The 15,654-nt window shown below is 38.6% G+C and overlaps 1 protein-coding gene across 6 annotated transcripts in view; it reads left to right on the forward strand.

Moving 5' to 3' along the window:
* The window catches only part of plxnb2b (plexin b2b), a 117,587-nt gene that overhangs the window by 92,462 nt on the left and 9,471 nt on the right, over positions 1-15,654 (forward strand). For all 6 annotated transcript variants that reach the window (XM_030136282.1, XM_030136283.1, XM_030136285.1 and 3 more), the window contains 12 exons: positions 247-383; positions 833-1,015; positions 2,583-2,676; positions 5,286-5,483; positions 6,543-6,722; positions 7,180-7,316; positions 8,250-8,350; positions 8,703-8,932; positions 11,182-11,363; positions 13,129-13,195; positions 13,495-13,641; positions 14,724-14,880. In XM_030136282.1, the coding sequence (XP_029992142.1) occupies positions 247-383; positions 833-1,015; positions 2,583-2,676; positions 5,286-5,483; positions 6,543-6,722; positions 7,180-7,316; positions 8,250-8,350; positions 8,703-8,932; positions 11,182-11,363; positions 13,129-13,195; positions 13,495-13,641; positions 14,724-14,880 (1,813 nt within the window). The remainder of the gene's footprint in view (positions 1-246; positions 384-832; positions 1,016-2,582; positions 2,677-5,285; positions 5,484-6,542; positions 6,723-7,179; positions 7,317-8,249; positions 8,351-8,702; positions 8,933-11,181; positions 11,364-13,128; positions 13,196-13,494; positions 13,642-14,723; positions 14,881-15,654) is intronic.

The following is a 15,654-nucleotide window of genomic DNA, read 5'->3' on the forward strand; positions in this document are numbered from 1 at the left end:
TTGCTCAGCAAATTAAGGCAGATGTGGTGCTTGTATGTGTGCGTGAATGTGTCTTTGTGTGTGTGAATGTTTCCGATAGAGAGGGGAAGATCAAGGAGGGTGAGAAAAACTGTGCGTGTATGACATGGCACTGTATCTGCCTGTGTTACACTTTTGAGTGAGTGTGAGGTTGCCTGCAGGCAACTCTGACAACTCTGTATTCTCTGCATTCACTCTGTATATCTTGTAACCTCTTCTCCCCTCCAGGACCCAATTCTTGAAGCAGTGAAGCCTGCTAGGGGTCCTAAAGCTGGGGGCACCCTCATTACTATTTCTGGGAAATTTCTGGACACTGGCAGTAAGGATGATGTCCAGGTTACCGTTGGAGGGGTGGACTGTTTTGTGTAAGAATTTCTCATCTTAATAATTGCCATTCACGCTGAAGACCAGTTGTACTTCATATCAGTGTTTTCAGTTGATAAGTGCTACTTGTTATTCATACATTGTATTCTATGCAAATTCTACAGTATGCAGACTTTGAAGGCTGCAAAGTGATTTTTTTTTTCTCCCCCCATATTCCTGAAGCAAAAATGGAGTTGACCTTAACTTTGGTGTCATAATCAGTATTTTTTCCAACTATTTGCCTTCACCACGAATGTTGTGTTGCAACCAGTCCACAGTGACATTTTATGCAGAGGTTACAACAAAATAACGAGCTAGAGAAGCAGCAAAGCCAGGATTTAACAATCTGTCAGGCTGCTGCCATGTTGACTTCCACTGCACTGTGACCTTGCACGACCCCACTTCCCTTCCTCCAGCCAGCCAAGGCTGAATTATGTCCTTGTCTTGGCAGGGAGCAGTTCGGAGAGGAGATCACCTGCAGAACTGGTGAATACCGAGCGGATAAGGTCCCCTCTGACCCTCTTACCATCACAATGAAGTATGGAAAGAGTACCACAAAAACCATCCCAAGTGCCTTCCAGTTTTTGGAAAACCCCACTGTGCTAGACCATAACCCCAAAGGAAGCTTTGCCTGGTCAGTTTCACCTTTCGTGTATTTCAATTCTCATTCAAGTGTTTGTTTTTTTTCTGATGAACACATGCAGATTATAATATGCAAAAAAAGATGTTGTGATTATTTTGATAGTTGTTTCTATGTGGGTCAAAGTGTTAATAGGAATGGCCATTTTTTGTATTTTCATTATCACATAAAAATACAAAAATGATGATTGCCGGGGTGTGTTCCAGAGAGACATGCTCCCTTTTGTTCTGAGAACATGATTTGTAGGTCAGGGCATCTCTGTAGCGCCACAATGCTTCATCTGTAATGAATGTTGTTATGACCATAGGTGCCTGGTTAGGCTTTTGAAATGGGGAAGAAAATGTGGAAAAATACACAGTTCTCTGTGGTTCTGTGAGTCCTTCCCTTGAACAGTCATGCTTACTTATGAATACAGTTGGAAGTTAATTTCTTGCATTTTTATTCCACCATATCTCTTAGGTTAAAAAGTGTACATGTGGATTATTGAGAAAGAAAAAAGTCAGTGTGGATCAGGGCAGCAAATGATAATTAGAAGAATGGTAATTTCAAATTTAGAACATATATGTAATCAAGCCATTAAGTTGCTATTTTTATTGTACCTGAAAACTCCGTGTAAGCACGGGGGAAATTATAGTGTTGTATTTCTAGCCGTGCTGATAATCCAACATTTTTTTCTATTCTTACTCATGTAATGATAGCATTTGACTCATCACCTGCAGGGTTTTTCTTGATTTTCACTTTGCTTCAAGAGATAAATATTTGAGATGGTTAAATTTCATGTTTTTGAAAGCAGTAAAAAGCTCACTCTTCCTGAAATGATTGCTTTTTGTCCTGCTGAAGTATGTGGCTCCCAAATCTATAAAGGGCAGGTGGCCAGAATGCTGAGAGAAAAATGCTATCATGTCAACAATCTTAATTGACAAAAAAAAAGAAAACTGTGTCACTAATACCTCATTTTCCCTTTAAACATCTTATGCATTATTGATTTTAGAGTAGAGAATTAAAACATTAACGAAGAAAATACTTGTTTAGCTGACATAACAAGGTCAAACAGAGCAGTAGGCAAGCTTCTAACTGTCGGAAACCTTGGAAAAGGCTACTAATGCCAGGAACCTTTATCTTTTTTAAAAATGTGTTTGTCCTCGAAGGTTTAGTGAAAATGTGTGTGCAGAATATTTTCCACCGCTGCTTTCTGGCTAAAGGGGATACAAATGCTAGTCTTTGATGTTGTAACAAACTGCTTGATGATTGCTGAAAATGGATGCATTAGAGGGTTACTTTGCTTTTCAGTGCAGTTGAAGGCACTATGCTACGTGAGTTTAGACACACATACACTGGAACAACAGACAACCAGATATTGTAGGCTGCTCAAAGGATAAACTAATTTGTTTTCATCTCCAGTGAAAACTACCCCAGGTGCAATTTAAGAACCATATCTGGCCTCTGCTAAGAGTCCCCAAGACCTCATGCAGTTGTGTTAGTTGCAGAAACATTAGCTTTTACCACATGTGCTTTATCATGTTTTTTTCGACGTGTGTGTGTTTGTGTGTGTGTTTTTTAGTGGAGGGAGAAACATTGTGGTAACTGGCTCTGGCTTTGACCTGATCCAGACAGCACTCATCAAGGTACAGGGAGACAACTCATTAGCTATAGAGGTAAGTTTCCTCCATTTCTCTTCTCAGTTCTCTTTTTCACTTCCATGCTATCATCACACCATTTTCTCAATCATCTCTAACACTTTGTCTAACAATCTCTCTAGCAGTGTTTATTTTTTTGTACTTTTGACTGCTTTCTACATGTCTTCCTTGCAGAGAGTTTCTTCTTTTCCATCTGTTACTCTCCTCACAGCAGCAGTGCTATCCATCGATCTTTTCTACATCTCATGAGCCCACGACTAGAGTGGTGATTCATTCAAACTCTGTGAAGCATTTCCACTGTTTGAGCATGCACACACATATCTCCACTCCTCCTTGTTTCCTCTGATCAGTGAGATCCCATAAGCCAGTATTACTTCCTCTCACTTTTTAAAGTATAAACCTGTAGAATCGCAGATAGCAGCACCACTGTTACACCCTTAGCAAAATATAACTATGTTCCTGTTCCAGCTCAATCAAATAAAATGGGCTCTGCCAGGGAACTTGAAGGAATAGCGCACAGCTTGCCGGTGCCTACCCCCCAGTGTACTGGTCGGTGTTAAGCAGTGGCAATTTTGTTCATTTCATTTTAAGGGCTAAATTTAATACCAGCATTAAGGTTGCAGAAGATTATGCCACTCTGTCGCTTATGTCGCTCTTCACCACTTCACTTCCAGCCAAGTCCCTGGTCCCCAGTACCCAGGGACAGGGGAGATTTGAAGGGACTTCTGGCTACCACAAACTAGCAACAGATGTAGAATGTTATCTCAAAGACCTTGGCTGGTCAACGTCATAAGCTTTTCTTGGTTTAAGTCTAGCCACTGAACTAGACCCAAATATTTGTAGTCATTATGGCTAGTAGCCTGCTGTGAAAACATGTTGATTATATTGCAGGTCAATTAGTGGCACGAAGCAATGATGTGTTTTTGCTTTGAGGACCCTCCAGCATCCATTTGTGATTTTTTTTTTTTTTTTTTGTGTGTGTGCATTAGCTGTGAAAATGTAGTCCTTTAAAATAAAGTTAAACTGAAATACCTACTGTCATTAAACATTAATGCATGCATGCATGTACATTTAACAATAGTGTTAGAGGTCGACTGACAGTGGATTTGTAAAGGCCAATGTAATATCTGTAGTTTAAAGGATAAGTCAATAACCCACTCATTGCCCAGTATCATTCCTATCCCTCCCAACTTAAAGAAGGAGAAAAATCAGGCGGAAAATGCAGCTCGGTTTTCCTTCGTTCCACTCACAAAAACAGATAAAATGACATAGCCGATGCTGTTATGGTTAAGTGAAGCCACTTTTCCAAGCTTCCGTGTCAAGATACTAATAGAATCTCATCAGCAATGGGTAATTATAGTTGTCAGTCATTTATTTAACCCTTCTACCTGTCTGAAAATGACTGGTTGGCTAAAATCAAGGTGTCACCAGATAGATTTTCTAAAGCCTAAAAACACCGGTGTGGAGTTCATGTACAACTCTCTTGTCCTCTTAGACTGATGTAATAATAAGTTAATAAATAATGCTGAAAGTTGTTATGGGATTTTTGAGTGATTCTTAAAAGCTATCAAGTACTGCAGTTTAAAAAGGCATTATTCCTGTGTATTATTTACATTTCACTTTCACTGTTAAGGTGAAAATCAAAATAATATATTTTTGTTATGTTATGTAATATGTTTTCCATCGTTAGTTTCTTTTGGTTTTTTTTTGTTTTGTTTTTTTGAGGTGATGAAAAAAAGTGAATATCCCCCTCAGGGTCATTAAAGTTTTCCATATCTGTATCTATAAATACCAAAATAATTCAATATGAATTATGAATGAATATCGATCTAACTGTGTAATGTAGGTGGGAGTGAAATACTATTTTTACTTTTTGAACTAGATCATCTGTAAAGTTTACTAGTCTATTATTAGCCATCAGCCACCACTGCTGCCAACCTCTGCCCACACTGATAGTTTGGGAAATAGCCAATCGGGGCCTCCATCTCAAGTGCATGTTCATATTTTTGCAGCCTTTGAATAGAAGTACACTTTTGAAAGTGCATTTTGAAAGATATCAACTCATTCCAACCCAGCTTAAAATTTTTGAAAAAGTACTTCTCAGTGCCGCTGGCGCCTCTTTTCTCTGCCTTTTGAAAACTTGAAAACGCCATGTTGGAATCCACTCACACAGAAAAATGTCAGTGCTGTATTGAAACCATCAGAAAGTGACAGAATATTGCCATCGGTCCAGTTAATCAAAAACAAATAAGCCAAGCCAGAAGAGGAATGACTCAATGTGATGACTTCTAGTTTATCAGGGGCGGCAATTCTGTAATGGTGGAGTGGGATTTTAATAGACCAAATAAAAAGACCTGCATAATTTACCTTTCCTACTGTACCAAACCAAGCTTTCTCACTTTCCACTAACCCCAAAACTCTCTTCCCTCACATATCAAAAGCATTAACTCATTGCCTCTCTCAAAAATCCCTCAATGCCACTGTTTTGCTTTTTGTCAGCATTGAACATTATTATATTCTCCTCCATGTTTTGTCTGAATTTTTTTTTTCTTTTATGTGCTTTTACATATTATGAAGAAACACTGTAATTTTGTTTATTCCTATTTTTCTCTGTTTAATATGATCAGCATGCCCACAAGAAGAATGACTCCATCATCCAGTTCTGGTCTCCTACAGTGAACCATTCCCAGAGCCAGCACCTTAAAACATTCATCCAGTTGGACAACTGGGTGAAGGAACTGAAGCCTTTCGACTACCACCCCGACCCCACCTTTAACGACCTGCCCAAGAAGGTCATCACCGAGGCGAGCATCATCATCGTCACTGTGAGTACAGACCACTCAGGCACAGTGATTTTTCCTGAAAACTTAGTCTCTTTGTGTGAAGGAATTAAGAGGAATTGTGTTATTTTCTGTCTTGGAGAGAAATTGCTGAATTGCTGTAGGATTGCATATTTCCAGTCTTTAGCTGCCTAAATTATTGTTGGGTCCATTAAAACAAAAATTATGCAAGTGCCTGCACATTTAATATTTAATCCTAGTTTTGGAAGTTAATTAAAGAAAATGTACATTAGTGCTGAGGAAAAGCATACAATTATTAGTATGAACAGATAGAAAATAAAGTCTTTATGTGAATATCTGTTCCTCTAAATAACGCAACAAAATTTACAGTAAAGTGCACTTAGCTGCTGGTATTAAATGGATATAACATATATGTGCTAAGATCAGATAATCATTAGAAAAAAAATACTAGAATGTCGCAATCAAATGAAGGAAATCCCAATAAACAAGTAATTCAACTCATTTTATTTTGACACTGATCTTTTTACTAATTTGTCAACTTCACTGCTCTTTTGGATTCCCTTTTGGAAATTTCTGTGAGTAAACACAGCAGTAAATTAGCCAGAAAAGGTACAGAAAAAAAAAAAAAAAGACGACTCCTTTTCAATTACTTAGAGCCTTGCTTCAAGCTAATTTAACCTTTCTTGTATTCCAGACTGCATTAAAAATAATTGAAAGCCGGGCTCCAAGTGTATAAAAGGAAGTGCACTTTATGTCACAGTGCCAGAACTGTAGGTTCGACTGGAGATGTGCCTAAAATTACTGGAGTAAAAAGTGAGAAATGATTCAAACATAGGCTTACAATGAACATAATCCTAATCTCTTTAATTGCTTTTGGCACCCACATGGTAAAACATTAACAGTATGTACTGAAGAGCTGCTCAACACTTGATAAATTATAGAAATGAAAACACTCGCAGTAGTTATTCGACTACACACCTTGTGATCCATCTACATAATGTTGTACATGTAGTTTTTTTCCCTTCTTTAATGCATAATGTTAATCATATCAATTTAATCAACACAGTGAACGTTTTCTTGCAGGGTCGAGGTTTCTCCAAGGCAATGACAGCGAAAGAGGCACAAGCATTTGTGGGCGATGTTCCATGTTTGGTCAACACGCTTCAAGACGACAAGCTGTTCCTGGACCCACCTTCCACCCCACCACGGGCTCGTTCTAGGCGGCACCGTCGAGACACCAGACCAGAGCTGCTGGACTTATTGGTCAGATCAAATAAACCCACCCAGACACAGACGACACAAAAACACAGATTTGCCAATGGCAGCATGCATCCCAAGTTGTTATTAAATTATATTTAATTACAGCTGAGCCGCAATTGTGATGAATGCTCCAACCTCTCTCCTCTATAATTCCTCTAAGTGAGCTATTTCATTATAGTGGCTGAGCTGCATGAAAAAGTGACACCACTGGGCTCAGTATATTTATGCATTTGTTCAGTTAATGTGGCTTCCAAACTTTCAGGTTGCCCAGGTACTTTAAAAATACTGAAAGGTCTTGCAGCTGCTTAGCAGAACTGTGGGCAATTATGTAGATTCTCCACTGTTACTGTTTCCTCTCCCACACTGTTGAACCTATACCACTGACACACACCTGCATAATTTTCAAGGTAAAATGTTGAGAGCTTGTGCAGATAATAAGATTTTCTCTGTTTATCCACAGATCAAGTTTGGAAACGGGGAGTGGGTGGTCGGCTCAGTGCAGTACGAGAAGAAGAATGATTTGTCTCTCTACATCATCATCCCCGCTGTCATTGTGCCAATGCTGCTCATCATTGCCATCTCCGTCTACTGCTACAGGTAAAGTGTTGAGTCACGATATTTTTGGTTCATTTAAAATTCTTTTAATTAAAGTGAATCAAGTACTAAGAAAAACTTGCAACAAATCTGCACTTATTGAACTTACTCACCCCAGACAGTTTGACAGTCAATTAAATTACACATAAACAAGGATGATTTGGTGCATTTGCAGCATTTTACCTTCCCCAAAATGTATCTTTCCAAAAAAAAAAACCCATTTTATTATATGTTATTAAACAGAAAATCTCAAGCCTTAACTTCCAAGGTGCAGTAGTTCATACTGAGTACTTGACCTGTCTGTCGATGTAATTGAGGCACTGGTTACTTAAGAGTTCCTTGACTCTATTGGGACTTGTCTTGCTTTTTTTAGCCTGCACATTGTTCACATTCTCTCTTAGACCTTAAGTTTTAGCTGAGTAAACTTTTTAATTTTCTGGATCTTTACTAAAGTAGCTGTATAAATACTGTGTAGGTGTAGCTTCACAATGAGCAAATCAGAGCCTCTAGGTTTAGACGCTTAAAGGATAACCTATGGGTGAACCATTATTTCATTACACAATGTTATTTCAAAACAGTCTTTATTTTGCCAGAGTCTTGTTAGTTTTAGTATTTTGCTGGAGGGCTGATGTAATAGTCAACTCTCAAGGCTTGTATAATCTATCCAGTGATTAAAGTTAGAGGCTGTTATAGAAATCAAATGGACAAGCTTTGTTGTTGAGTTAGTTTTGTGTGCTATTGTCAAACATAATGGTAAGGGGAAATGAGTTTGTTTATGACACCGTTTTTATTCAAGCTCATTTTTAAGGATAGGATATAAAAGTACTGTGCTGCTAAGCAGAATAATTGCATCATCTCAAACTAGAGAACATAGACCTATATACATATATATACATACATCATAAAACTCATTCTCTTTGTGTGGCATCTGTTAAGGAGGAAAAGTCAACAGGCAGAGAGGGAGTATGAAAAGGTGAAGCACCAGCTGGAGAATCTGGAGGAGAGTGTTCGAGATCGCTGCAAAAAGGAATTTACAGGTACTAAATGTGTGGCTGTGAAACGGGAAGGCAATATTGTTAATGATCCTCAAAGGATCCATGTTTCTGAGAAGCTGTAAAGTAATGAAGTGCTTCATAGCCCTGATTACATTTCTTTGATGTATTGTACTGCAGTGAATTAAATAAATTCTCCCTCTTAACATCATGTTATCATCATTATGGGGAGCAGTTTTGCAGGAACAGTAATAGAAAACAATCTTTCACAGCTGAAACGATTTTTCCAGTTTTGCCTTTCGTGACATAATGATTGAGACAGATGAGTCACTCATAAGTGACAAAAACTGCTTATTAAAAAGGAATGAGGTGCTATTTTCTTGTTTCCGACTCTCAGACTTGATGATTGAGATGGAGGACCACACCAACGACCTGAGCGAGGGGCGAATTCCCTTCCTGGACTACAAGAACTACACAGATCGTGTCTTCTTCCTGCCCTCTAAGGATGGTGCCAATGATGTGATGATCACAGGCAAGCTAGACATCCCAGAGGCTCGGCGGGCCACGGTGACCCAGGCGCTCAACCAGTTCTCCAACCTGCTGAACTCCAAGACTTTCCTCATTAATGTAATTACTCTGCATGTGGAAGTGAATCATTTAATAGTCAGCTGTGTTTACTGATAATGGGATGCATACAAACTGTCCAAGTTACAATGGAAGTGTAACTGTGGGGTGACACTGTTGGTCAGTCACCTAAAGAGAGTTGAAATTCCGCCCATTCCAATTGTCTCCCATGGGACCTTGTTTTGGGATAAAAAAAAAAAACTCAATCAAGAAAGACAATTTATTTTTTTATTCCTGTTTGAATTATGCATCATTTACAGGGTTGCCACAGGGTCTCAAAAAGTCTTAAAAGTGTTGAATTTACAAATTTGCATTTAATATCTTAAAAAAGTCTTTAAATTGTATTAAATTTGATATGGTAGGTCTTAAGTTATGTTATCACAAACTTGTTTGCTGTATTATGTTTAAATGTGTCCGTTAAATGTCCAAGCTGCAAAGAAAGTAACGTAAGTCGACTCAATTCCACCTGTTCCAACCCGACAATTTATTCTAAAATTCGAAACCAATTATCAGCCCCCAGTGAGGAATGGGGCATTGGAGTAAATAAATACATTTACCTAAGTTCTAGGAGTCACAAATTTTTGCCAGTATGGCTATGAAATGGGCATTAAATTCTGTTCTGAGTAGTCTTAAAAAGTCTTAAATTGAACAGAAACCTGTAGGAACCCTGACTTACGCATAATTTTTGTCCATGTTTAAAGATCATTTTACAAGTTAGGAAAGTCGTAGTTTATTGCAAAAAAGTGTCAAACTGTGGAAATATACAATTATAAAGACACAAACTCAAATGTCACAGAGGTGATGTCAAAGTAAACATCTCTATCCACAATCTGGTCAGAGTCTGAAGATGTCTGTGCTCCTTTAATTTGACCAAACTGTAGTGATTTTCACCTCTTTTAATACTTTTCACCTTGCTCTTGGGGATCAAGGTAAAATTTGGCCCAACAGTTTAGATTTTGGTGTAACATTTATCACATGTGACAAACTACTACTTTACTATCTTTTTTTTTTTTTTTTTTTTTTTTAAGCAAATGAACAAAGAAATTACATTACCCCAATCCTGACAGAAAAATTCAAATCCACACATACAGAAAATACATACCCAAAAGTAAATACCATAATATTGAAGATTTTCCAGATAAATAGAAATAGTAAAAAAATAAATAAATAAATGAAATCAAATAAAATTAAATGACAATACAGTTATAAAATCAGACCATAGTAGTGTACAATGGTAGCACAGAACAGGAAATCAAGTCATATAGAGCTGTGGTTTTTCAAGAAAGCCATATACGGACCCCATAAACAGGCAAATTTCTTGTCCTTTTTAACAATATACGTATGTTAGCCTTTCTACGACAAGACTAGCAGCCAGTTCTTTTATCCTCAAACCAACAGAAGGTATGTACGTACTTTTCCATAAAAGTCAAATTATACTTTACTATCTTTACTACAAACTGCTACTTTCTTGGCTCATAGAATTATGTTTTAAATTGACGATATGTGTAAAAGGTGGCACAAATCAGACCGGATCAAAATACATATTTGTCTCTCACTGTCGACTTCTCTTTCATATTTTCTCCAAAGTTAGGTCCCACGGGGCACAGTGGAAGGGGCCGGGACTTTAGCTCTCTTTTGGTGTGGAATGAAATATCTGTGTCTTCTGAAAGGATTACATAAAATTTGGTTTATTATCCCCAAAGGCTGAATCCTACCCATTTCTGTAATCTCTTGACTTTTCATTTGCTGTCAAACAGCAGGTCAAATTAAAATTAATGCATGAAAAAAGTGCTAAAAAGAAGCCTAACCAAGCTGCAGGCATGACTATAAACCCTTTTACCCTCACTGTTGCCCTCACATGTCAAGAAGTATAACTTTAATTACAAAATAAATAAATAGATAACAGGACTGACACGATTTCATTTTCTAAAATCCAGACACAGTGGAGTGAGATGTGAAGATTCTTAATGATTGAATATTGCTGGCATAGAAACAGCCTCTGAGGTGTTAACTGCATATGTGTGGGTGATTACTCTCCCACTAATTGGTATCTTTTCAAAGCCAGAATATTTTACACCGCTGAACTAAATATACCTTGATAATTGTTGTTTTCACCAGCATTAGTCTTTTGATTATTTAAAAGAACATTATGCTGGATTTGCTTATGTGCGAAGCTGAATATGGTTCATCAAGACGGTTAATTTAGCTTCACTCTTGTCGTTTTCTATGCACGTGTGATGATGTTTTTGTAGTTTATTCGTACCTTGGAGCGCAGTCATGATTTCAACGCCAGGGCGAAGGTGTACTTTGCTTCCCTGCTGACAGTGGCTCTACATGGAAAACTGGAATACTACACAGATATCATGAGGACGCTGCTGCTGGAACTGATGGAGGAATACGTCAATAGCAAGAATCCCAAACTGATGCTGCGCAGGTGAGTGCTTAGAAATAAAATGGATTAGATAATATTTTTAAAAAATGGGATTTTTTTAGATTTAATGGCATATACTTAACTTCAATCGTTTTAACACCTTTTGCACTGAAATTGTAAAATATCCTTTTTTTTTTTTTAGCCCTCTGGTTATTATCACTCCATAATTAATTCCTGGCACCAATTTTATTACCCAGTTTAGGAGGACTGGGAATCATTTCAAGATGTTGTGGACTGTTTCATTCTGTTGCCATGTTTTCTGTTGAATTTTTACACTGAGTACTGTAGTCCATTATCAAGATCCAGGCTGCTGCTCAGTCTACCCCAGTTGTCCGTCTGTTTGTCCTTCTGTTTTCTTTTTTCCCTCCCTGGAAGACAAATTGCTGAAAGATTCTTCATTTCCTGTTCCTTTTCATAATCATCTTCATAATCATCTTTTTCATTTTCTGTTTGTTGGTCGTTGTAAATACAAACATTATTACATTTTTTTTAAAGTTTTTTCCACATATGCACTATGATTTTTTTAGCAACGGCTTGAAAAGGATATTCATCTGGGTATTTTTCTAAAATTAAAACACTCTCCCTGCTCTCAACCCTAATCCAAACATCACAGCACCGATAGTAAAAATTTAACAACTGTCACAAATCCTATTTTTACACCTGTTACTTTTTACGCAGAGGAGGGGAGGAAATTCATTAGAAGAATTAGCAACAATGTGACACCTATTTAATACAATTTTGTGATAGCTGCGAAAATCACCCACACTGTTTACTGCTCAATGGATTTTTAATTGTAGAAACTTGCCAAATGCTGAGAATGTCTCTCAGATAGTACCTACCTCCCTTGGTATTAGGTCATATTAGTGTCTGTAAGCAGCTAATTGAGTAATTTTAGTGACGGCAATAGCCTTTATGAAAAATCTCAGGCTCTAGTGTTCTTCACCAAATCTCTCCACTGAAATGATAGTGTCAAGGTCAGAAAACCTCCTCTGACGCCCACCTCCCCTCCCTCAGCAGGATCCTCTTGTCTGACAGTACAGTCGCTCATCACTGCTGGGAGGGGTTTATGTGATCTGATCTATCTGCTGGGTGTAGGCAAGCTGTGACTGGCTGTTATGCAAGTACACATCTTAATTATCCCCCAATGGAGAGCCTCATTATACTGATTAGGCCATTGTGCCACCAGAAACCTCCTTATATACAAGACACCTAATTAGCCATAATAACAGCTAACAACGGTGCCACCAGTGAATATCTGACATTACGAAGGCTCAAATGGTCAAATGACCACTGTCATCAGTTTTGAGCTAAAATATCCTGAAAGTGACAAGCTGCACAAAAAAGTATTTATTTATTTTTTTGTAATTTTCCTTTTTTTTTTTAACTGATGTTCTTTTTATTTAATATTATTTTACATGGCTGCTTAGTTGTACACCCTTTCGACTAGTCAGTTTTTATTCCTGGGTTATTTTTGTGGATAAAGCCGGGAAGCAAAGGGTGCTGAACTTTATTTATATAACACATGTGATTCTCGGTGGAAGCGCCATGTGCTGCACAAAGTGTGAGGTAAAAAGGGTATGGATTGTGGCTAAAAGTGGTATGAAAAGCAAACCAGTCCCATTCATAAGTTCATGAGTATATTGTGCCTAGATTTACCTATCAAATGTCTTCAACATCAGCTCCATTTATCAACATATGTGGTTTGTATCTGCTGTAGACTTTTATTCTAACAGCTGTGTTGAAATCTCTCTTTTAATGTGTTTTCCAGGTCAGAGACAGTTGTGGAGAGGATGTTGTGTAACTGGATGTCTATCTGCCTTTATCAGTTTTTGAAGGTGAGTGAGTTTCATGTGCTTAGAATTGATTTAAAAGTATTATTATCAATATTTTATCATTTTAATATATTGTGCATGAAGAAGTAAGCGGTTCATAATTCTTAATGATACAGAAAACGTATAATGAATGGTTTGGTGAAGAATTAAACTAAATCCTCAGCTCATGGATTTTTTAAACTTCTTTCATTAGTTGTTTGTACTGGAAAGTGGCTTTTATGTCTTCAAAACTGCTAATCACAGCAATTAGCTACTTGACAACATCTGAGACAATGTCTAAATGGCTCGTGTATGTGTACCAGGACTCTGCGGGCGAGCCCTTGTACAAACTGTTCCGAGCCATCAAGCACCAGATCGAGAAGGGCCCTGTGGACGCGAGAGTGAAGAAAGCCAAGTACACCCTCAACGACACAGGCCTGTTGGGCGACGACGTGGAGTACTCTGTCTTGGTGAGATTGACTGACGTGTAGGCACATGCACATACACAAGCCGACCACACATATTCACAAATACATGCCTGCTGTCAAAAAAAAACTGCACACATTGCTTTGAAATCGCATGGTGTTCGGTGCCTACTGAGCAATACAAATACACACATACTGTGCAGTTGCCATGGTAACCACCAAAACCCCTAGGCGACTGCCCGCTTTTGTGTGACATCCATTTTCAGTGTCAATGTTCCCGGCTCCAAAACGACACAGGCAACACATTCCGATATAGCGGTGAAATGCGCGGCTTAGGTGAAAGTACTACAAGTCGGTACAACTATGGAGTACAAGCCACCTCCACAACCCCTCCTCGCCCTTTCCAACCTACACCTGCTCTCTACCCATTCGGGCAGTACACACTCAGAAAAGCCTTTTGCTCAGGATCATGTTTCAGTAATGGAAGCTAATGTGAACACAGCTGTTTTCTGTTAAAGTCAGCACAAATAAAAAGACCCATGGGTAATGCCGTTGTCAAGGACAATTATCAAATTAGCCCAAATTACACGTCTCCCACTGTGATGGATCGCCTTCTGTGATTGAATTACAGAGGGAGAAAAACGCGATGGGCTAGATTTCACAGACAGGCACAGTGTTTGCTATTCACTTTAAATCTCAGTGTGGTCTTTCCTTTTCACTTCAAACATGGACAGGCTTATGAGGTTGATATTGCGATTGGATTGCGTGCCCCCTGTTTCAGTCTGTTGAGTGGCCAGTTAGTTATTTTTGACAGAGTGAGTGAGAGTGGGAGGTGAGGTGGGTCACAGTTTGCTCCCGCTGAGCCTTGGTCATTAGCTGACCAAGGTGACAGGAGTCCTGTCAGGTGTCACCACACAGTGTGTACGTGCATGTGTACATGCATACAGAGGCTTGTTGCCATGACGACAACATCCCTACAGAGGGACCTGGACGGTGGGTGTTCGTTTGTGGGTGGATGGCTGGGTGCTCTGGCCGTGTTTGAATATCTGCATATTTGTAGCTTGGGTGTGTAGGTGCTGCATTTACTTTTATCCCGTGTGTGTGCGTTTTGTTTGTTTTTTTTCCAGACATTGCAAGTGCTGGTGCATGGCGAGGGTCCAGATGTGACGCCTGTCAAGGTGCTGAACTGTGACACGATTTCGCAGGTGAAGGAGAAGATCATAGAGCAGGTGTATAGAAACCTGCCGTACTCCCTGAGGCCCAAGGTCGACAGTGTCACGCTGGGTGAGTAAATGAGGGCCACCTGAGTGGAGGGGAAATTGAAGCAGAAGCTATCCAATAATGATGAATAATGTGATGGTTACAAGGAGTTGCGGGGTGTCAAAATTTAGTTCTTTCTTTCCTGATTGAAATACATTTTTAATTTAATCAACATGCATTTCTCTGAATAAATACATTGATTATTAATTTCTGTGTGTCTTAATAAATTATTCTGAATCTACTATGTTTGTTGCTTTCTTCCTTTGTCTGTAGAATGCAAAAAAGCATTTCTGGAGTTGAAAAGTAATTCATAGTCAGCAACATGAACAAAGCCTTCCAAACAAAGTTTAGTTCACGACTGTAGTCAGAAACCTTGGGGACTGACTTAAAAGACTAAAACTCTATAGACATTTTTCTAACATCAAAGACTTTTTTTATTCCCACGCATGCTGTAGATCTCACTCCTTAATGCATTTTTGAGATCTGTCTCGTTTCATGGTGAATCACAGATAACCCCCTTACATTGTCAGTGCTTCTCAATGAGTCACATGTCACAGACAGTGCTTAACTTGTGTCAGTTTTGGGGTAATGGGGTGCAAGTCACCATTTCAAATCTGATTTACAAAATACTGACATGTCCCATCTTCACCACTGTACTTCAACGTGTCACTAAATCCCAGAAGTATGAGTTGAGCAGACAGTAAGAAGTACAGCAGGATGTATTCATACTGCACATAGTTACAGAATAACCTCAGGGTAACTTGACCATTGATCACAAAAAACCATCAGTGTTAAGAA

The sequence above is a fragment of the Sphaeramia orbicularis genome, chromosome 6, assembly GCF_902148855.1.
Source record: "Sphaeramia orbicularis chromosome 6, fSphaOr1.1, whole genome shotgun sequence".
Lineage (NCBI taxonomy): Eukaryota > Metazoa > Chordata > Actinopteri > Kurtiformes > Apogonidae > Sphaeramia > Sphaeramia orbicularis.